This window comes from Sceloporus undulatus, chromosome 7, assembly GCF_019175285.1.
Source record: "Sceloporus undulatus isolate JIND9_A2432 ecotype Alabama chromosome 7, SceUnd_v1.1, whole genome shotgun sequence".
NCBI lineage: Eukaryota > Metazoa > Chordata > Lepidosauria > Squamata > Phrynosomatidae > Sceloporus > Sceloporus undulatus.
The window spans coordinates 15,646,792-15,669,426 of NC_056528.1; the positions used below are offsets into that span (position 1 = coordinate 15,646,792).

Here is a 22,635-nt window from a genome sequence, read left to right on the forward strand (position 1 = left end):
TCTGGGCCAGGCTTGCCAGGGAAACCCTGGAAATAAAACAAACATGCCAAATAAAGAGACTTGCATCACCATCTGTAATTGCAACCCCCAGAACTATGTGATTATTTCAAATTTAATGGATTTTGTCTTTATATTCTGTTGCAAGATCGTTACTGTTGTTGTTATACATAACCATGTTTAACTGGGTGTTATAGCATTTTAGATATACGGAAGAATTATATCAATGTTTGAGTATATTGGGATATAGTGAGAGTGATGGGAGGCATAGTACTAATGGAAATAAATGGTTGTGGTTCAAAGATATGTTGGTGGCCAGGTGAAGATGTATGGGGAGGAGTACCAGGATGGTACTGGGAACTGGGAGGATGAGGTTGGTAAGGAAGAGAGAACTGGCATGTTTTAATTAGTAAATGAATTAAGATGAGATCCATGAAGTTTTGGGATGGGACAATGTTAATGTTACGCCAATGTTGGTGAAATAATGGCACGTCTGTCTGCAGCTCTCTTCCTGCTAACACCTATGGTTTTTCCTGAAATAAAGTTTTATTGTTTGCAATACAGAAGGATTATTTACTATGGGAAAAGCAGTTGTTGGCAGATTTAAATGTTTCCATAGTAGTACCCCATTGGCAGAATGTCAATAGGCAGAGTCTCAAACTGCGGATCAATGAATTGATCAGTAAGTTAGTCAATCAATTAAACACTTGTATTACTTCTTACCGGCAGCCCTGGAAAACCTGGCTGTCCATTGATTCCATTTCTTCCGGGAGACCCCTGTTTGGAAAAAGAGATCGTCGGAATTAGCATCGTGAAAATGCAGGTCGGAAAATTCATGGACAGCAGCCCAGTCCCAAGAGCAAAAAGGATTTGCTCCAAGCTGATAACCAACATGCTCTACTTACCGTTGATCCAGGGGTCCCATCATGTCCCCGACCCCCTTGAAAACCCATTAAGCCCTAAAAAGGACGAGAAACAAAAAGAAGAAATGGGTACCAAGGTGAAACAGAAAGTTACTTTAAAGAAGAACAGATTTAAGGACACCGTGAAATATAGCTGAGGAAGGGTCAAGATGAGCTTGGAGAGGACTATCTGATGAAATGACTGGTAGTTGGTTCCAATCTCTTTCTCTATAGCCTAATTTTGGGAAGGAATTTAGAGCACTATTTTGTTTTAATGGGAGAGGAGCTTGAAATATCTTGATGGGTTACTGGCTCCTGCCCCAGTGGTGACAGTCACCATTCCCAGAAGGAGTTTGTCCTTCAAAAAGAGCCATATCCATCCCTTTGGAGGAAAAGCAACCCTTCCTTTTACCAGTAAACTTAGGACAGAGATGGCAAGCTTCTCTTCCACCATAGCTGCCAGTGGTTTTGCTCCCATCATATCAAAAAAATGGAGGTGTCAGTATCTGGATTCACATGCATGCACAAAAGAAGCACGTCTACTCACAGCTGGGGTGTTTTGACCAGGGCTTCCCATGGCACCACCAATACCCTGCAGGAAACGACACCCGAATGACATTGACAGCAAAAGATCCATCTTACCAGATTTCCAGCCTCAATAGCCCACCAGCCAAAGTACTCCTGCCCAAAGTGGTTGGAGTCACGAGCAACAGGGACGTCACCCATTTTAACCAGCTACAGCCTGCCGTTGCCACCCCCTTGGCTACATAGAAATAGGAAACTACATCTCTGCAAGGTGACTTTGCAACACACATCAGCTCAAGAGGGCTGTGGATTTCCAGAATCCACATTCCTAGCACGGAAAAGAATTTTGGCAATTCGAGCCAAAAGGAGAGGCAAGTAGGTAGCATAGAATGGGAACCTGTGTACCAGGCTTTCCTTCTGGGCCATCCGCTCCCGGAGCGCCTCGTAAGCCCTGGAAAGAGATTGGAGGAAAGGGGAGAAACACAGTGAATAATCTGACTTAATGTTGAGTGTTCAAAGCAGTGTGCATACCCCCATTTGACCATTTGTTCAGCCAGGGCTAAATTAAGACATTTGCAGAGGCCATAAGCCAAGAGTGGGGAACATGTGGCCCATGGGTTATGAATCAGCCCCAATGTTTCCTATAATGCAGTGGTTGATCCGTAGGTCATATACAGACCCTGGAGACCACCTGAGTGAATCGTTGAGGATTTTCTGCCCCCAGTTCCCCCCATGTGCCACTGCCACATTGGATATGGGAGGAGAATGGCCCCTACACACCTTACTAGCACATAGAACTGGACCACCAACTTAGGCCTGCTGGGGAATCTTTGGCCCTCCAGATGTTTTTGGACTGCATCTCCCACAATCCCTTACCCAAAGTGACTATACTGGCTGGGGCTTTGGGAGTCAACGTCTACAGTATCTGCTGATCCAAAAGTACCTTCTCTATAGTAAAGCTGGCATGGTTGAAGCTGTTTCTAGAAGGGATAATCTTACTTACTGGGGTTCCTGGGATTCCAGCAAGTCCACGCTGACCCATTCGGCCCTGGAAAGGAAAAAAAAAATCATTGGTAACTCAAACTTTCAATACTTGGTGCTCTCAAGGCTGCAATGCATGTTGTTGCACTGAACATTTGGTAGGACAAAACTACAAACTGGTTAAGTGCTGGTGTATAACTGCCCACTTAGTCCATGGACCAGCATTTGGAGTAACATTACTGTATATGTCTAGCATAACACACTGAAATACATTTTTCAAGCCTGATGATCTTGTGGGTTACTCTTAGAACAATAGTGCATACAGAAGGAAAGGAATATATGAGTTTTCCTTAAAATATTTGCACCGCTGTCCTCCTTAACAGTCCTTTAGGGTAAAAGACACAATCCAGGAATGAGACTCAAGGAATTATTCATTACCCGGCTTCCCCGTGGCCCTGGTCTTCCTTTGGTGCCATCCAAACCTCGACTGCCCTGCAGTTCAGGAAAAAAAACCATCATTTCATGCAAGGCAGAATTCCTTATAACCAGATTCTTCCTTTTTGAGAGATGGAGTCAAATCAAGATGAACCGCCTGTTTTGTTTTGAAAGACAATGAGCGGCAGGAGAATAGTCCCTACCAGGCTGGAACAGAAGAAGAAGGGAAAGAAATAGTGCCAATCTATCTTCTTCCCAGGCCAGGTGTCCCTTTTTGCATCGTTGGGAAAAAGCCATGTTTGCAATTTCTTTTTAAAAAGCCATTGGTCATATGAAGGCCATCACTTCCATTTTAATCCTAAAATAAAGGTTAGTAAACTCTCAGTAGAAGGCTGAGACAATCTCATAAGCATTTTACCCTCATAAAAACCCTGCAAGGTACGTTTCTGGCATTCTCCTTTGCATTGATGGAAAACAGAAGCGGAGAAGGTAACTGCTGGAAAACCACACACTTGGGTTTATGGCAGAGACCTATATCAAAAAGATATCCACTCGGCAAGAGTTCATCATCACTATTCAATGAAGTGTGTGTGTTTGTAAGGAGGGAGCAAAAGACGCTTATACTAACCTTAGGTCCTTCTGTACCATTTTGACCAGGCGGACCAATCTGCCCTTCCTCTCCCTGAAATATCAAAAAGGATTCAGTCAATGCTTTTAACACAGTTTTTAACACACTGCCTTTAACCGTTTTTCAGTCTGCAGATCTGGAGCGGATGGAAAGTAGTGGCGATCCAACGGTGTTACGAATGGACATGCTGCAACCAGAGCATTATCCTTGGCTACAAGTCATGGATATCATCATTCCTTGTTGATGCTGCTGTTGCTGTGTGCCTTCAGGTCAACTCTTGACTTACGGTGGCCCTATCTTAGGATTTTCTTGGCACAATTTATTCAGAGGAGGTTTACCATGATCCTCCCCTAAAGCTGAGTGTGATTTACCAAGGGCCACCGAGTAAAGGCATACATAGCAGTGGAGGTAGGATTGGAGTGTGATGGATACAGAAAGAGGCAAAGTCCATCCTTAATTTTTTCATTCCCCAACAAGTCACCAGCAGGTGGCCCTCTTTTGCCATATAATTCTTTGTGGGATAACCTCTTTAAAAGCTACTGCGGAGAGAGAGAGGGAGAGAGAATGAGAGACAGGTCCCAGGTCCTTACTTCAGGTCCCAGTGGTCCAGCTAATCCTTTGGCTCCTGGAAAGCCTTGAAAACCTGTAGCACCTCGAACGCCTGGTAATCCTTTAGTACCCCGGAAGCCAATGGTACCCTGAAAAAAGTCAGCACACTGCAAAGGAGGTAGACCACCCCCAAGGTTAAGTTCTTCTTTTTTAAATAGCTGTGTAAAGTCGAGAGGCATAGTTACCATTGGAAAGCAAGAGGCATTGACCCTAGACCTCCAGCCAATGAAGTTGTATGTAATGGGACTTGAGAAGCCATGGATTTTGGTGTCCATGGGTGGGTATGTTTGTGTGTGTCCTGGAACCAAACCCCAGGGGATGCCAAGGGCCCATTTGTTAGCATGGAGGTTACTCTACCTGGTCACCTTTGGTCCCTGCATCCCCTTTTGCTCCCTCTGGTCCTCTGCCTCCCTAGAGATAGAGAGAGAGAAGAGAAGAGAAGAGAGAGGTTATGAAGGTGGCATGAGGAGGATTCACTTTTGTTGGAATTAGTAAGTAGCTTCTGAATTATACCTTTGAACCACGTGTCTCAGCCTTATGGTTAGACTACTGCAATGCAGTCTATGCGCAGCTGCCCGACACTCAGTAGAGTACCAAGATATATACACATCACCTGTGCCAAGCCTGGGATAAGTTACCTTTCTGATGGCTGGGGGTCCTGGGATGTGTACTCCAAAGAGGTAAGTTTTCCAAGCTATGCAGTTGCATTGAAAAGCCCAGCTACCTTGCTCTTAGGCTGAGAGAGTGTGACTTGCCCAGCGGGTTTCTATGCCAGAGTGAGGATTCAAACCTTGATCTCACAGAGTCCTGGTCTAGCACTCAATACACTACATATTTGGCTTTTTAAGACAGCAACCTTTAAGGCCTTTCCATTGAATTTGTGAAGAAATCTAGCGAGCAAATTTTACAAAAGTTTTTATGAAAAACCCAAACCAAATTCTAGCTCCCTTATCCCCTCCCTGAGTATTACGAGAAGAAAAATGACTTACCTGCTCCCCAGATACTCCTTGAGGACCTGGCATCCCAGGTAACCCCTTGAATGAAAACAAAAGGCACTGGGTAAGTGAAGGTTTCAAACATGATAGAAATGAGGAGGAGGGAGAAGGAAGAAGTGCCCAAGGGAGAGGTCAATATGGAGATGGCCAGTTTGTCCATGTCTCTGTGTATATCTATTTCTGTGAAGATGGATGGATCTGAGTCACACATCTCCAACAGTGGTGTACCTAGTATATTCAACACCAGGTGCAGATCACTTTTTAATCACCCCTCTCCTCTCTTCACCAGCCTTTTCTGGGTCTGGCAGAGCTGCTGGTCAGTTGACACAAGGAAGAGACTTGCTTTCCTGACCTGCCAGCAAAGCCTCCAGAAGCGGAAGGCCTCCCTTCTCACTAGATGACCAGATGACACCCTCCTCTGGGGTGTCATCCAGTGTGCTATCTACACCTTTTGCACCTGCTAATGAGTCCAGAAATGGAAGGCACCCCTTCTTACTAGAGCACCAAGTGACACCACCTTCTGAGTTGTCACCTGGTGCCATCCACATGCTTTACACCCCCTTAATGACTCCAAAAGCAGAAGCGCCTCTTCTCACTAGAGCACTGGGTGACCACCCCTCTGAGGTGTCACCCGGTGCCATCTGCACCCCTTGCACCCCTCTAATGACTTCAGAGGTGGAAGGCACCTGTTCTCACTAGAGCACCGGGTTAGACACCTCCCTCTGATGTGTCATCCAGTGCTGTCTGGAGCCACGTCACCCACCTAATGACACCACTGATCTCCACCCCATGGAACAGCTAACATAATTCCCTACACATATTTCACCACATACCATGAGGCCTTCTTGTCCATGTGCCCCTCTTAGACCAGGAGGCCCATCTTCCCCCTGTAACAAAACAAATGGAGGCATTCCATTAGGGATAGAAGCAGCCACAATGAAGAGGTCTGTCGGAAGTGATTGGAGGAAGACCTTCTTTTCAGAGGGTGGCTGGGGGCTTCCAGGTAAGCGGGGAGAATGTATCCATTCTGGGGGGTTAGTCCAAAATTTATAGGGGCTATCCAAAGTTTGGAAGCTATTTTGGGGGACACAGACCTTGGACAGCTCCCTGAAAAGTTTAAGCTGAAAGATGGACATGGAAGCCATCAGGAACCACTGGTGATAGGATACTACTTGAAGGCATCTGTATTGTATTTGAATAAGAAGGAAAAACAAAGGCCCCGAAGTGCTCTTCTACAGTTAGCACCTGGATATAAATATATCACCCTTGTTGGCAGGAGTTAAGGGAGAAAAATCAAGAAGGCATTTTTTTCAGTAATATCTTGTACAGACAGAATATAAGTGCCTCGGGGTAGTAAGGCTGATCTACATGATCCATGGTTGTTGTTTTTTTACTTCCCCTATACTTTGCTCTTACAATTTCAACTGGAGGGATTTTTCTTTTTTAAAAAATCTAATAATGAAAAAGTTTAAGAGGGAAAGGATTTAAGAAGCACAAAACATATGCTGCTCTTACTGGATCTCCTTTGGCTCCGGGGAATCCTTCCTTTCCCAAAGGACCCTGCAAAGAAAGCACAAACATTTCAATGGGGCATATGGCCACAGCAGTAAACGGTCTCAATGGATCGCGACCCACATTTCCCACAAGTCAATGTAAGTGCTGTATTTTGACTCTTATTTTAAAAACCTACCCTCAGTTTATACATAAGATTGACTTATAACTGAGCACAGCACTTTATTTCTCTCTTGTTTGTTCTTTTAAAAATTGATCTATAATTTAAAAATCCAATTGAAAATACAAAGGTTATGGTAACTGCTCACCTGTAATCCTCGGAGACCTGGAGGTCCGCGTCGTCCTTCTAAGCCTTGGGGTCCCTAGAAAAACCAAACCAAACCAGGAGAGGAATAGCAGAGTTATGCGGTGAGAGCAGAAACAGAGATGTGCATGGAACTGTGTGGGTTCATTTAGCTCCTCTTTTTCTTTTTGTGATGTCTGGTTTAAATTCAGTCACACAATACTTTAATTCGTGGATACGTTTGCACATGTACCCACTTTGGCAAAATAACATGAGAATTAGAAACCGGTTGTTCGTTATTTTGAATGACACCAATGGAGAGCCACTCTCCCATTGCCAACCATGGACTGAAAGTGTGTATGTGTGTGGGAAAGTGACATGGCAGTCATAATGTCAAAGAGACAAGCTGCAGGGATTCTGCGTAGGCATGGGAAACTTTGTGAGCTGGAAATTCACAAGGCTCTTAGGAATCTCAGGAAAAGCAAGTTCCGTCTTTCAACCCATTCGGCAGCTGAATGGTTGAATTTGTGCAAGATACAGAAGCTTTTCTGCTGACTGGGAAGGACATCTATCATACAGACAGCTTGTCATGTTAGTCTGAAAAGAACTGCGCTAGCTGCCAATACATTTCTGGTATGAATTCAAGGGGTTTGGGATGATATTCAACACTTTAAAACGGCTTGGGACCTTGATGCTTGAATTAAAGAAAAAGAAAAGGAGAAAGAGTACATACCTGAGGACCTGGAGGACCTGGTAAACCTGAAGGCCCCATTTCTCCCTAAAGGCAACAATAGCACAGTTTATACTCATTTCATACCAGTTGCTCCAGTTTGGCAAGGACAATCCCAGTTACTCCTCCACTGTCCCATTTTCTTAGCTGCATTTAAAAGGTCCTGGTTTCTCTCCCTTCCTCCCCTTTTATCCTCAGCTTTATTTCAATTGCTGCGAACTGAACTCAAAGAGTAAAAGTTGGTTGAACTCAAATTTGCTCAGCAATGGGAGAGGAAAGGAAAGTTTCACCAGAATTTCACCAAACTAGAAATCTCAGGCTTCCGTAGGATGGAGCCATGGCAGTTAAAGTGGCACCAAACTGCATTATTTCTACAGTGCAGATGCACCGTAAGAGAGAATTATATATATATATATATATATATATATATATATATATATATATATATATATATATCCTGAGAGTTCTGAAGCATGGATTGTCATAAAAACTATGCCAGAGGTGGGTGGGATCAGAGTGACTTTCCTGTTTAGTCCACAGATAAAAATGTTCAAGGAACTGCAAGACAAGACCAAAGAATTATAGGATTATTATGTTTTGGAAAGGTTTAAGAGGGATATGGCTACATATCTGCACTCCAAGCCTCCTTAAGATCCCATCTTAGGATAACTCACCTGGGAGCCATTGACTCCTGGCAATCCAACCATGCCTGGTTGCCCCATCTCACCCTATAAAAGAAATAGCAACTTAGGTATGGTAACTGCATCTTTTTAATAAATGACATCTGGGGAGAAATCTGATGCAAACTCAGAAAGAAGTGCCTACATATCTAAAACCCAAAAAAGCACACAACTGCTTTCTTTGCTGACATGTACTAGAATAGTTCTAGAGCCCAGATGGAATCCATTTGTGGATCAATGAGGCACAATAAAACAGTCTCTAACACCAAGGACTATTAGTCACAGTTAGCAATACGCACCTTCCCAGTGAGTGCAAGCATGATGCATTGTTGGTTGAGGATTAGGGTTCACATTCCAGCTCAACCATGGAAACCTACTTTGTGGCCTTAGCCAAGTCACAATTGGCAATAGCCAACCTCCTCTGAATAAATCTTGCCAAGAAACCCTAGGTGAGGTTCAACTTGAAGCCATGTAACACCAATATTGATGGGTCTGTTAGAGTAAAACCAACCTTTGTGAGCTCTGGTGCCACAACCAATTACAGTCCTAGAATTCCCCAGCATTAAGCCATGGCCGTTAAAGCAGTCTCAAACTGCATTACTTCTCCAGTGCAGATAAAACCTTTTTCTATGAAGTTTATCACATGAAGGAGATTTCACATAACGTCACACAAAACCTGCCATTAAAGGGGTCACAAAGAAGCATTAATGCGCATCGTTTTACCTTTGGGATTTCAGCGACAATGCATTGCCGATATATTCCGATTTATTTGCGCAATTGCGTGTGATAATCACTCGCCATTTCTGCTTCATTTGCGGGATGCTTTAAATGCGCTTTAATCTCTCTTTAATGCCAAAATCAGCCCCACTGTGATAAACTCCTACGGATGCTTATGCTACCAGCTTCATTCCCTCCGTTATTCTCAAAGATGCTATAAGAGCCCTTTGCAACCTTCAGCTAAGCATTAATGTGATGAATTTCATGTCTGCCCCCCAAGGAATCCTGAGAACAACGCAAGATCTTGTACCCCACACTCAAAACATTATGGTTCCCAGTATTCACTACGGAGAGCAAAGGATTGCTCAGCCAGCATTTATTTAACCCAGTCCCATAGACATTCCCAGACTCTGGAAATTGGATTAGATGACTCTGAGGGGCCCCTCAGGGCTCAGCGATCCCTTCGTTTCTTGGCCAGCTGCCATCTTGGTTCTCAAAATGGCCACACAAGTTGCAGAAGGGTGGGCTTTGGCGCAACAAAACTGCTTGGAGTTCACAGGTTGATGGGGATCATTTCTGGGACAGAGCACAAATGGGATTTCAAGACCAACCGAAGACATGCTGAAATTATTACCGCTGGTCCGGCAGGTCCTGAACAGCCCACGAAGCCAGCTTCGCCCTGGAACAAAACAGAGAGGTTAAAGAGACCCTTGCTTCCAAAATGATCGAAGCTTTTCTAAACTGTGTCTTCTCTGATTCTGGGAAGAACCGTTTCCCAAAAAGCAAACTTAGATGCATTTGGAAGTCAGAACAGAAACATCAAGTGATACAATTCCCAAAACACAGACTAGTATCTGAGACCTGGTTTGCTAGGAATGCAAATCTTCATGCATTTCATTCTCACAGAGAGCAAAAAAAAAAAAAAAAATCCAACCATTTTGCTCCCCGGTGTAAGAAAGCTCTCCAAACTTTGTGCAGTTTTTGAGGAACATTTTTAGTTCAGGAGTTCTCCTGCAAAAGCTGCACACAAGCCCCACCGAAACAACATTTTTCATGTAGAAGTGGCATTTATCTGCACACAAAATCATGTTTTCTGTACAGAAAATGCGCACTCTGTACGAAATGTAACATTTCTGTGCAGAAAAAGCAGCGTTCTCTGCAAAAATACAAAACCCAAACCCTTGTGTGGTTTTCTAAGTCCTGAAGTGAGATGATTTTCATCTATACAAAATGCAAAGAATAAATTGCTCACCATTGGTCCGGGGCGTCCCTGGAAACCGGGTGGGCCTCTAACACCCTTCACACCCTATAAAACACAACCAATATGTTGTCCATCAGGGTCTGTGTCTGAAGCTACTGGCCTAGATGTCAGCAGGGTGGTGAGTCCGTTCTGGCTTTTAGTCCAAATTTTAGAGGTGCTTTTCAAGATGCCAAACGCTAAAACAAGTAAAGTGGTGTCAGAATGTCATTATTTCTACAGTATAGATGCCCCCTTGGAATTAAAGAATTGGAGGTACCAGAACTGAGCGGAGGGAATAATCTACCCACACTTGAATATCTTTTGGGGTTATCTTTCTCTACCCATCCGCTTCCCATTGGGAATTGTGTGGGATGGGAAGTAATTCTGACACCTAGAAGTCAAATTTCCAGACATCCTGAAATTCATCTATAGAGACTGATCCACCTTTTGTCCGTAGCTAAAGGGCTTACCTGAACCCCAACCGGCCCAGAAGGTCCACGTTCCCCTTTGATCCCCTGAGGAAGGACACATAAAGTGAGACAAAGAGCCTTCGCAGGAGTGTTGCTATAAGGTTTTAAAGCCAGGGATGGACAAGTACAAAGAGGGTGGGGACCAACTTTTGCATGCTCTGCCTAAAGTAGTAAGTGGTTTTGCATTTGTTACCCATATGAGCCTCTCATCCTAGACTCACACAAGAAGTCCAAGAATTCGAAGAGACCCCAAGGGCCATCCAATCCAACCCCATTCTGCCATGAAGGAAGACACAACCAACAGCCAACATTTATGATCCACCAGGATCTTTTCCTAGTCCCCCCATCCCTTCCAGACCCTCTTCACACCATATTACTGTGGGAAGCAGTATTGGTCGTATTGAAGTATTAGGCGATCTCCTTTTGTCTATCTCCTGTTCTATCCCAGGATGGATTTCTTGAAACAACAAACCTAAGTCTCTTTACTTATTTTACCTTCCTATTCTCCTGTTGCTACCAGAAGCTCATACTGCGTTCTGCTTGACGTAGATTACCAAAATATCCCTACAGTTACGGCACTCACCTTTGCGCCTTTCTCCCCCTTTTCACCTGCAGCCCCAGAATCCCCCCGAAAACCCTGAGGAAAAAAAAGGAAATTTGGCTATAACAAGGCTTGAGATACTCCAATTTGGGCTGATTTACATGCCTTTTTGCATATCACTTGGTTTCCTATCTTTTGGGCCACCTCTGCACTCAAGTCCTGGAGGTGACAGAAAGAGCTCTCTGAACACGTTCCTACCAAAATTTCCTCTTTGAATGCTTTCCTACCCAATTTCCTCTCCAGCTGGTTGCCCCAACTCACCTCCTCTCCTTTTTCTCCAGCAGTTCCTTTGTCTCCCTTAAATCCTTGAGGACCCTAATTTTTAAAGACAAATAAAGGGAAATCTCAGAAACACACATCACAGTGCAAGTTATATCTCCGAGGTGGGATTTGAGCAGTCCTGGAGATGCTGTTGGAGTGGGACCCCCAGCATTCCTTACTGGGGTGCTAGGACTGCTAGGAGCGGCAGTTCAACAACATCTGGAGGGCCACATAATTCGAGTGACTAGAAGACTTGAAAGTTGGTAGGAGAGGACAAACCAGGCACACTCCAGCCAATGTCAACTTTGTATGTGTTCAGCTCTATCTGATAGGTGGAATCCTGCTTCCTACAACTTGAATCCAATTGGTTCATGTCCTGCTCTCTGGAGCAGCAGAAAGCAAGTTTGCTCCATCTGCTGCATGACATCCCTTCAGAAAGTTAAAGATGGCAATACGGTCTAAATAACCTACGGGCACCAGATCCCATGTGATCTTGGGCGCCAAACAGGGTTTGCCCTGGTGAATACTTGGATGGGAGACCTCCAGCAATTCCCAGGTACTTTAGGCTATAATTCTGAGGAAGGAACCGGCAAAACCACCTCCGAGGATTCCTTGCCTAAGAAAGCCCTACAAAATTCTACAAAATTCATGGGGTCTCCATAAATCAACAGGCAGCTTGAAGGCATGTACACACAATTGTTAAGAGCATCATCATGGAAATGTTCCCCATTTCACAAGGTAAGCTGTTGTGATGCTCTAAGCCACTGCTAGTCAAACGGACCAGTGCCAGGCTATTTTAACCATTCCCTGCTGCTTTCCAGGAAAGTTTTCCAGCAGAGTGTTTCCAGGAAAGAAAGTCATAGTCAATGAGGAGAACATGGTACTGGTCCAAGGCACATTGGTCCCTCGCATTAGATAGCTGGAGAGGCAATACTCTAAGCCACTTCAAGGATGACTTGCCATACGAAAGATGCATAAAACCAGGCAGGTAATGTTGTTGATTTAGTTACCTGGTCAAGGTAAGTGAAGCATGAACCTAATGCATGACTTACCTTGATCAGATAACTGGTCACCTAACACATGCAAAGTTGATGCTCCTCTCTAAAGTCCAGGTTCTTACCTGTTCCCCAGGTGGTCCAGGTGGCCCAAGGTTTTGATCTATGCCTGGAGGTCCATCTGAACCAGGAAAACCATCACGTCCTGGAAGGCCTGGTGGTCCAGGGTCACCCTTGAGGAGGAGACAGTGCCTTAGCAAAAAGACATTGAAGGCTAACAATTACAGCTACCCCTTTACCTGCCATGGTTGTGTCTTGTGGTCATGGGATTTATAGTCTTGTGAGGCATTGGAGCTCTTGAGAAGAAGAGTTCTGCATACATCACAAAACTACAGATCTCAGGATTCCACAGGAGATAGGCTTGAAAGTTAAGGTGGACTCAAAGTGCTACGACTGTGCATTGTGAAAGGGGTATGGTGACTATCCCAGTTTTCTGCATTACAATTTTCACCATCCTGGTTGGAGCAGTCAGGATTTGGAGTCTAAAGAGTCCCTCGGTTGGTCTCCATTGCTCCGGTGTTTAGAGAAGTGGAGCGGAAAGACAATTCTGGGAGGATATGATGGAAACGTATACAGTTCTAAGAAACTGGATAGTTCAGATAGCATTCTCCTCCTCCGAAGGAATTCACCCAATGAAAGAGAGGCCAAGAGATGAAAGAGATGCCAAGGGGATGATGGGAGCTGCTGTCCCAAACATCCAGTCTCATCACCATGGTGGAGGCAACATCTGAACCAGGGATTAACTCAGCTCATAGCTCAAGATATACTTAGCTGCTGTGCTAAATACATAAGACAAAAGTGTGATGTTGTCTTACCTGGTATCCTTTCCAACCTTTTTCACCTGGCTCACCTGGATATCCGGGAAGACCCTGTAGACACAAGTTTAATCTAAGTACAAAGTCACACACTCTCAGCCTCAGAGGGAGGAAAGACCAATCTCCCTCTGAACAAATATTGCCAGGAAAACCCTGTGATGCATCTACTTATGTCTTTCCAAAGCAGGATATAAGTATGCAATATCCAACATGCATCTCCATTTGCAACAAGCCACGTTCTTCTTACTTACAGGCAACCCTGGCTTTCCGGGATGACCCACCGGCCCTGGAGGTCCTGTTTGACTCTGGGTTGTGTTGACAAAATAAAAAACAACACAGTTATCTATCTGATGCTGCAATAAACTATAAATCTCAGGAGTCAACAGGATAGAGACATGTCAGTTCAAGTGGTGCCAAATTAGATTATTTCCGCAGTGCAGACGAAGCCTTAGTCACGATGTAGAGTACTGACATATTTGAAAACACATCATACGTCATGAAACACTGTGACATTTCCCAGGCTAAGCCTTTTCTTTGCAATCTTTGCTAGCCTATTCAAAGCTTTCCTTCTCTGTTTCTTTGCTGCTATCACAAAAAGCATCCTCCTGCTCCAAATTCAGAAGATGGGGATACTTACCGGCCAGCCGGCATGGAGAAGCTGATAAAATGAGGATTGCTACAAAGAAGAAAAAGAAAATTAACAAATCTTGGTCATTAATATTATTTTCCAAACTGATCTAACTGGAAATGGAAAGAACAAACCCTGTTCAAGCTCTTAAACACCAAGAGCACTTTTCTTCTTAAAGAGAGATGAGCAATAATGCCAGTTATTTGCCTAAATCCCAGAATCAGAGACACCATTAATTTCTACTATTCGAGGGGTGCATCTACACTGGAGAAATAATGCAATTTGACATTAAGAACCACAAACCTACAAATCCCAGAAATTCATAGCCCTGAGCCATGCTAAAAGCGGTGTCAAACTGGATTGTTTCTGCAGTGCAGAAATGCAGCCTAAGTTTGGTTAAATTGGTTAAGTTACTACAGCAGATGGATCTTTTAATACAGTGATAGACAAAGTGGGGCCTAGAGGATGGATGTGATGCTTGGGACCCCCACAAGACCCTCAAGTCTTCCCCATTTATGTTTTAAAAATGGGGGTTATTTTTGCTCCCAAACTGCTCAAAATTCTCCCAAATTGCCTAAAAAGGCAACACGTTGCTCCCTTGTAAAGCGCTGTGTAAAGCCTATGGCGGTATACAAATTAATAATAATAATAATAATAATAATAATAATAATAATAATAATTGTAATCTTCCCCTCCCCAAAACAGAAAAAAAAGAATGGACCTCTGGTTTGAAAAACTGCAAGAACAACAAAGGATTTATGGAGAAGGGATGGAAAAGAATGATGAAAGCTACTCAAACAGGTAGAAAATGAGTCTCTCAAGACTTGGAAAATCCAGGGAAAAAGAATCCTGGACAGATGAAGAGTTGTTGCACCCGCATGACAGCTAAAGCAGTGTCAACGTGCATTAATTCTGCAGTGTGACATCAATCTTTGTAACAACTGGTTTAGAAAAGAGAGTGATAGATTTGCAGGAAGACTAAGACCTATGGGGAAAAACTACTAATGTGAAGGAAATCTTGCAGTGCCGAATGGTTCAACTTTACAAAAAGGGTTGCGTTGGGAGAGAAGTGTCTGCAAGACTGAATCCCAGCCCTCCATCCTGCAAGATCTTGTTTTGCAAGGTCTTTTTTTGGTAAGATCCTTTTTGCAGATTCCACTCCCCCTTCCAGAAAGATGAACCATCATCTTTGCTATTTCATATGGCTTCTAGGAACACAGATATTGGACGCCTGAGAAGATTAAACCCCGAAAAGCAGGGAGGAGGGGAGCAGAGACAGAGAAACTGAGCTACGAAATCTCCTCTCGGAGGGAAAAAACCCAAAGATCTTTCAACATATGGAAATATTTCTGAGCAAGGAAGGGGGGGGGTTTAAAAGGGAGCTGCTCTCAGACAGATGATGGATGGGCAAATTTAACTCAGGACAAAGCAGAGGCAGGCCTCGTGGCTCCTTTAAAGCTGATCCCAAATTGATTAATGTGCAGAGAAATGACAAAAAATATAACCCTGACAATCTCTCAGGAGGGGCTGAGGGTTGGTGAACCGTGCCCCATTCCTTCCCAAGCCAGTTAAATCTTGTTTTCCTCCCCGAAAACCATTCCCAGGGAGAGTTTGCAAGGGAACATTATTGGCCGAAGGAAATGTCTTTTAAAACCATGGAGGGGAAATGACAACGGCCGCATCCACACTGCGGATATAGCCCAGGTTGATACCACTTTAACTGCCATGGATTTGCAGTTTTTCTGGGGCTACAACTACATAGAATTCCCAGAATCCCCCATGACAGTTAAAGTGCCATGTCAAACCAAGCAAAGCAAAACTCATATCAGGAGACAGGGGCTTTCAGGCCATCTGGACTCATGCCATACTTCTGCAAAGAATAACAATGAGATGTTCTAAAAGTTAAACAGTGCAGATGAGGCAAAGGCTGTGATTTATTTAAAAGGTGAATTGTTGCTCCTGGAGCATTCCAAGAGAGGCAATTAATCCCCCTTTTGGAGACCGGAGATGGGTACGAAAACTGAAAAAACTAGCCTCAGTGGACCATATGTGGCTTCAAGTCTCCACTTAGTCCACTTTCTGGATGTCCAAAATCTCAACAATCACTCCAGCTTTCCACAGATCACAACACATGCGCCCTTGCTGCACGCAAAAGGACATGCTGCACTTGCCCCTTTCCAAAACGCCTCCAAGCATCAAAGGCCACTAATATACCAGGCCTAATTTCACGTCAAAAGCAAGAGGCAGCCCCAGTTGGGAAGGGAAAAGCGAACCCAAATAGAAAACAGACCACGTTTCGCACAACGGCAGGTTGGCTGGAGCTCCCATTAGGACTCCCTGAGCATCCTCCCCTTCCCCAGATGTTTCTCATCTGGAAGGTATCCTTTTTACCACCGTCTGAGCTCAAGAATGTGGGTTTGGGGAATACAGATAGTGGCATATTTGCATTCATATTATGGGGAGGGGGGATACCCAAGATCCAGGGATGAAGCCAGATGTTAGTTAGTAGGGGCAAACCTTTTTCATTTTCTATGGCACACAAACATTTTTCTTCTAGTACAAGTTTCTTCCATCCTGTCTGCTCACTAGTTTCCAAGTCTCACCTTCGACCAGTCCACACAAAAAGTATTTTTGTAGTTCCCCCCAATTGATGCATACGCTTTCTTCTAGTCTATGCCTCCTTCAATCCCATTTTTCTGAATGGTCCCCCCCCCCGTGCCTTTTTTTCCTTTGCATTATTTTGCGAGGCGTCTTCATGCACCTTTCCCCATTGCAAAGCTGGGTCAGAAAATTCAGATCCAAACATGATAAGCGAAAAACTCTTGTGCTCCAAGTTTAGAGAGTAGTAGAGAAAGTGCAAATAAGGTTGGTTGTAAACCAACCTAGTTGCAAACCGAACAAACTCTGGGTTAAAATGTGATGTTAAAAATATTCCTCTGGTTTTAAACATGGCGTTATGTGCCTTCAAGTTGCTTCTGTCTTATAGCGAACTTATCCTGGGCTTTTCTTGGTGTGACTTTACTCCGTTTGCCATTGCCTTCTTCTAAGGCTGAGATAGTCAGATTTGGCCAAGGTCTGTGGCTGAGCAGAGATGCAAACCTTGGCCTTTTGGAGCACTTAAAGCACTATACCATGCTAATTCTTCCTGTCTGTCTATCCATCCATCCATCCATCCATCCATCCATCTCTTCTGACATGTTTTCCCTACCTGAAGTAGCCCAAAGTTTCACAGATGGGCCATAAATATTGAAAGGAACATGCCCATAAGGAACACATTTTGGTGCACTTTTCTCCCCAAAGTAAAACTCTTTACTTGGTTAGTTTTGCCAAGCTATTGGGTTGTTGTTGTCGTTTTCGCATTCAGACTGAGTATCTGCCTAGCTTTGTACGTCCAATTCCTGGCCAAGAGAATACTGAAGGGGTGAACAGTTAGCCTCCCTCCCTCCTTCCCCAAATCTGAATGCTTTAATCTCCAGATCTAATTTCTAGCTCTTCATTTCGCTGGTATTTTAATTGGAGTTGGTGAAGTGGATTGCCCCCATACGGGTCACTAAAGGCGGATGTACTTCAGTTTCTTAACTAATTTCTTATTTCTCGTGTATCTTTTTAGGAAAGCGTCCACGCAAGCCCGCTTTAGTGTCCTGTCTTGAACTAGGATGCTGGAGGACAGCTTTACGGACATCATGGACTGTCAGAAAAGTAAATAAATGGGTCCTAGAATGAAGTCACAGTCTCTCAGCCTCAGAGGATGGCAATGGGAAACCCACTTTGAAGAAACCTGCCCCAAAAAATCCCATGATAGGTTCACCTTAGGGTTGCCATAAGTCAGAAATGGCTTGAAGGCATACAACAACAGCAGCAAAGAATGAATTGAGCCTGAACTGTCACTAGAACTCAAAATGACTAAAGTGAGGCTATCATTCTTTTGGCGTATCATAAAATGACACAACTCTTTGGAAAAGATCATTGGGATTGGAAAAGTTGAAGGCAGTAGGAAAAGCAGAAGACCGTATTACAGGTGGGTTGATTCAGTCTAGGAACAGCCCTGAGTTTTCAAGTTCTTGACAGGAGAGTTAATAAATAACACAGTGCCTTGGAGATCTTTCATTCAGAGGGTCACCATAAAGTTGAAGTCAACGTCACTAGAAATAACAACAAAGACTTAAAGGAAGCCACAACCCTGAATTTGTCTCTTGGGCATCATTGTTCATGGGGCTGCCACAAGTTGACTCAACAGCACATAACAATGAAATGCCCAACCACCCACACTTTTGGAAGAAAGATGGTGCAGTCTTTTGGTTAGTTCCTCTTAGAGTGATCCAACTGAATGGTAAGTCAACGTGTAAGTAATTCCCATTGAGAAGAGAAGGTTAAGGGGCGCCATGGAAGCCATGTTTAAATATTTGGAGGGATATCATATTGAGGATGGAGCAAGCTGGATATATTAACTGTATATCTTGCTTACCATAAATGCCAACCAGTCCTCCTTAGAGTTCCTCCAGAGGATGATGGCAGGTACACCAGGCATGCCAGGATGCCCTGGGTCACCAGTAGGACCCGTTCGTCCAATAGCGCCAGGGTTTCCCTGGGAAGAGAAAGAGTCATTTCTTAGACATTTTCAGTTGTAGAAGGTATTGTCAGAAGGAAATCAGTCACCTAAGCCCAAAGCTCTGCTAAAGCACTCTCCAGTTGACTCACCTTGTTCCCCTTGGGCCCCATTGACCCACGCCTCCCTGGACAACCCTGCAAAGCCAAAGACATAGCAAGTTATTGAATCTGACAAGACTGACCATCTGAGATGGGATGAGCATGGTAACTGAAGAAGTGAGCTGGTAACGTCTTACCTGAAATCTCTCCTAGATCACTTCCTTAACCATGAGAACGATGGGCGAGGACCGTTCACATGAATAGTCATGGGAGAAGCTGTGCAATAGGGGAATGTTTGCACTGATGCTGTGACCCAAAGCTGAGCTAGGCATGAAGGTGAGGCCTACAGCTGGAGACAGCCATGGGACCAAAGTCTGAGCCCAAATGTGGAACTTGGCACAGAATGAGCAAATTTGCTAACAGTTTTGGAATGCTGTACAATTTTCACTGAAAGAAAGTTTGACACCACTTCAACTGCCAACACATTTCCAGGACATGCGCTACATTGCCAAGACATGTCCTACATTGCTAGGGCATGTCCTACATTGCTAGGACATGTTGTACAATTGTAGGAACCCCTCCTACATTTCCAAAACGTGCCCTACATTTCCAGAACATGGAGCCATTCTCCCCCCATCTACATACAGAGAGATTGAGGCAACTTGCGGTCCGCAAGACTCTTAGCAAAAGTGAAGAGTTATCTTTTGGCTTCCAGTTCTAGGAAGTCCTGAAGTTTCTCCTTATTTCCTAGGAACAAGAAGCCAAACCATACATCTTCACTTTTGCTAAGAATGCTACAGACTGAAATTTCTCTCTATATATAGATGGGGGGGGGGGGATCATACCAACCCAGTTGTTGGAAAGATGTACCTGGAAGAACAGAATAACGAATGGTACTTTGCTGCGGTCCAAGTGTCCTGCAAGGGACTATGCAACACAGCAGGCCATAAGCCAACTTGAGTCATTTTCTATTTCATTTTTTAAAATGGTTTCCTCATTTGAAGCCTTCTGGGAGGCATTCAAAACATTCTCAAAATCCATCATTTCTTGCTTTGAGTCACTCTGTGGCACAGAGGCTGCTCTGTGTTTTAAGATATATGTTTTTCTGGCTTTCCATGACACCCTCTTCACCAAGATCTATCTTTTCCCCCCTCTTTCTACAGAGAGTTGGAGGTGGGGAAGGGAAGCCCAAAGTGGGGAAAGGAATTCACTGGGTTTGCATTTCCCTACAAAAAGATCTGTTTCACAGCTGTCCTAAGGATGGCAATGAGATGAAACCCATTGAGAAATCTTATGAATTACGGAGAAGAAAGCTTCAAAATCTTATCAGAGGCCATGGAGGATGTGAGATCTCCAGTGCATCTAAAAACAATGGTTTGATGCCATGTTAAGTGCTGTAATTCCATGCTATGGAATCCTGGAACAAATCCCAAGATTCTATAGGATAGAGCCATGGCAGTTAAAATGGTGTCAAAGGGCATCATTTCGACAGTGTAGCTGTACCCCCAGTAGGAATGGCACCAATTTGGCCCAGCCCCTGGATACATTTTGCTCTTTGCACGGCCATCAAGACATTTTGGGGGGATTTATTGGTCTTAAATTGCCCAATTACCCGATTACCTTGTCTGCACCAAATATTGGGTCCATTGACCTGGTGTCCATTTTCACAGTTAGCTGACAAAGAATGTATTATAGCCTGCCTCCCACCCCTTGCCCACTACTGTGACATCCCAAACATTGCCCCACCCATGCCATCACAAGAACCTGAACCCTATTCTCCAGATTCACCCCTGGAAGCTGCTAACATGGCAACCCTACTTGATATGAAGATCCATAGATAAGGGGATTCTAGGAGCTGTCATCCAAGAAGTTAGAGACTAACCTGTTCATACTTACAGGCAAACCTGGTGGACCAGGTGGACCAAGGCGTCCTGGCTTAAGGTGGATCCTCTGCATCTCCCTCAAATGGAAGAAGGTTCTTGGATCAGAATTCTGCTCAGGGACCCCTTTGGATGGGATCAGAGTCATTTGTCTATGGGTGCCTCCTTCAAAATTCACAGAAGAGGTCTTTAGCATGGTTTTTGGTGGTCTCATGAGACGGGAAGGGCTCTTTGATGGACCAGAATGGTTTCTTTGGTCTTTCCTCACAGAAGTTGCAACCTCAGCATGGGATGTAGGAAGATGTTCTCTAGCTGCATGCTCTGAGGAATGACTCCCTTTTGCTGGAATTTTTAGGAAGGTGAAGGGGTTGTTGGGGTCTACAATGGGGTCATGGGAGTTAGCAGTTGAGAGCTGTCTCCAGGGGTTAGCATCTCCTTTGAGCTTTTCCTTCATGACGTTCTCATCTAAGGGTCTTGAGATGTCCACTTTCCTGTCAGCCAAATGACTTCCTTTGGAAGGTGTTTCTGAAAGGATAACATTATTATTAGCCACAAGAGAATCCTTGAGCACTTGAGAGGACCATGGGGAAAGGGATTCACCAGCATTTTCTATCCTTTCTGAGATGTGACCTCTAGTTCTAGTAATTTTGTTGTAGGTAGAGTTGAAGACACTAAGCTCTTCTTCTCCGAGATGGAGACTCTCCTCGTCTTCATCTTCCTCCCTTGGTCTTTTGGAAGCTGCCTGTGATGCCGTCAGATGTCTGTTGGACATGACACTGACGTTCTTCTGAAGGTCTTCGTGCTCTGTGGAGGACTTCCAAACAACATCTGAAGCATCAAACTCTGAGCCCTAACAAAGAAAGAAAAATAAAAGAAGAAACTGAAACCTGATTCATACATGTATGCACCAGAAAGGCTAGAAAAAGTACTTTTTGTGTTGTTTGGCCCTAATTGCTTAGTGGTAGAACACACAGTCCTTAGCATCTCCAAGTAGGATCAGGAAAGAGCTTTGCTTGAGAACCCAGGAAATCACTGCCAGTCAATGTAAACCACTGTAGTTCCCAATCTTTGTCTTTCCATTTGCTTTGGACTTCAGACCCCAGAAGTCCCAGCCAACCTGGCCAAAGGTCAGGAATTATGGGAGCTGAAATCTAAAACATCTGGAGGACCAAAGGTTTGGAACCACTTATATAGAGAAATGGTTCTCCACTAGTGGGATGTCAGATGCTGTTGGACTTCAATTCCCAGAATCCCTCACAATTCCCATGCTAACTGGGGCTTCTGAGAGTTGAAGTTCATCAGCTTCTGGAGCTCTTCCTGTTGAGAACCATTGGTACAGACAATACTGAGCTAAATGGGCCAATTCTGCAACTTGATATAATGCCACTTCCTATGCCATTTAGCACATTATTCAAAAGCATAAGGATGCAGACCATCTACTTTGCAGTCTTAAGGTCTTAGGTACAATCCCTGACATTTCTTGTCAGAGATGGGAATGATTTCTGGCTGAAGTCCTGAAGGAGAGCTGGAGAACATTTGATCCTTTCAGTATCTGGGGCTATGGCTGCCATCCACCACATCCAGCATGGCCAATGGTAATGGATGCTGGGATCTATAACTCATAATACCTAGAGGGCCCTGTGCTGCAGAAGATTTGTAAACCATGTTTGAAATTGCAGAACTGAACGCTAGGGATGGAAAAGAACTGCAGCAGCTGTGAAGTTACCCATTTCGTGCCTTCAGAGACACACTGCAAAACAAATCCCATAGCACATTTTGCAGAGGAAGAAGCATTGTAATATGTTTCCTTTGCAGAAAGTCACACATGCTTTGTAAAACAGTAAACAGCAAAGCACACACACACACTCCCTCACGAATGTCCAAAAGCCAAATAACCCAAACCACAACTCTCATTTCTAATATTAGAAACTGGCTCATGCAGCTTTTGGAATTGATTTCACTCAATCCGACTTAAACGTCTCAAATTCAGAAGGAGTAGGCTCACTCTAGGAAGCTGATCTTGAAGGAATATATGAAACGCTTG

At 44.1% G+C, this 22,635-nt stretch overlaps 2 protein-coding genes and 1 long non-coding RNA gene across 4 annotated transcripts in view; all 3 read right to left on the reverse strand.

Annotated features, from left to right (window-relative positions):
• LOC121936409 lies at positions 1-956 on the reverse strand. Its single transcript, XR_006104966.1, has 3 exons — positions 903-956; positions 721-774; positions 1-26 (listed from the first exon to the last, which is right to left on the reverse strand). It is a non-coding gene; the product is annotated as an uncharacterized LOC121936409 (long non-coding RNA).
• Positions 957-1,358: 402 nt separating this feature from the next.
• LOC121936965 (collagen alpha-1(I) chain-like) lies at positions 1,359-8,864 on the reverse strand. 2 transcript variants are annotated; one of them, XM_042479712.1, is made up of 13 exons: positions 8,272-8,864; positions 7,601-7,645; positions 6,893-6,946; positions 6,588-6,632; positions 5,906-5,959; positions 5,067-5,111; positions 4,435-4,488; positions 4,059-4,166; positions 3,469-3,522; positions 2,844-2,897; positions 2,428-2,472; positions 1,830-1,875; positions 1,359-1,491 (listed from the first exon to the last, which is right to left on the reverse strand). In XM_042479712.1, exons 1-13 carry the CDS (start codon positions 8,317-8,319, stop codon positions 1,439-1,441), a joined length of 705 nt encoding a protein of 234 aa, XP_042335646.1. In that variant the 5' UTR covers positions 8,320-8,864; the 3' UTR covers positions 1,359-1,438. The 2 variants fall into 2 exon arrangements, with proteins under 2 accessions (XP_042335646.1, XP_042335645.1); XM_042479711.1 differs by having other exon boundaries at positions 1,822-1,875.
• A 683-nt stretch (positions 8,865-9,547) lies between these two features.
• Positions 9,548-22,635, reverse strand: part of LOC121936453 (collagen alpha-1(V) chain-like) — a 40,849-nt gene continuing 27,761 nt past the window's right edge. Inside the window, exons 6-17 of the mRNA XM_042478713.1 lie at positions 20,608-21,441; positions 18,763-18,807; positions 18,530-18,649; positions 14,074-14,112; positions 13,688-13,741; positions 13,437-13,490; positions 12,687-12,794; positions 11,567-11,620; positions 11,288-11,341; positions 10,705-10,749; positions 10,247-10,300; positions 9,548-9,673 (exon numbers count right to left, since the gene is read on the reverse strand). Coding sequence (XP_042334647.1) covers positions 9,548-9,673; positions 10,247-10,300; positions 10,705-10,749; positions 11,288-11,341; positions 11,567-11,620; positions 12,687-12,794; positions 13,437-13,490; positions 13,688-13,741; positions 14,074-14,112; positions 18,530-18,649; positions 18,763-18,807; positions 20,608-21,441 — 1,587 coding nt within the window. The remainder of the gene's footprint in view (positions 9,674-10,246; positions 10,301-10,704; positions 10,750-11,287; positions 11,342-11,566; positions 11,621-12,686; positions 12,795-13,436; positions 13,491-13,687; positions 13,742-14,073; positions 14,113-18,529; positions 18,650-18,762; positions 18,808-20,607; positions 21,442-22,635) is intronic.

Coding starts and splice junctions, on each gene's coding strand:
- LOC121936965 (XM_042479711.1), bottom strand. CDS start 8,319: ATGGGGCAACCAGGCATGGTTGGATTGCCAGGAGTCAATGGCTCCCAG. Junction 6,947..7,600: donor CAGGTCCTCCAGGTCCTCAG/GTATGTACTCTT, acceptor TGGTTTTTCTAG/GGACCCCAAGGCTTAGAAGG. Junction 5,960..6,587: donor CCGGAGCCAAAGGAGATCCA/GTAAGAGCAGCA, acceptor GTTTTGTTACAG/GGGGAAGATGGGCCTCCTGG.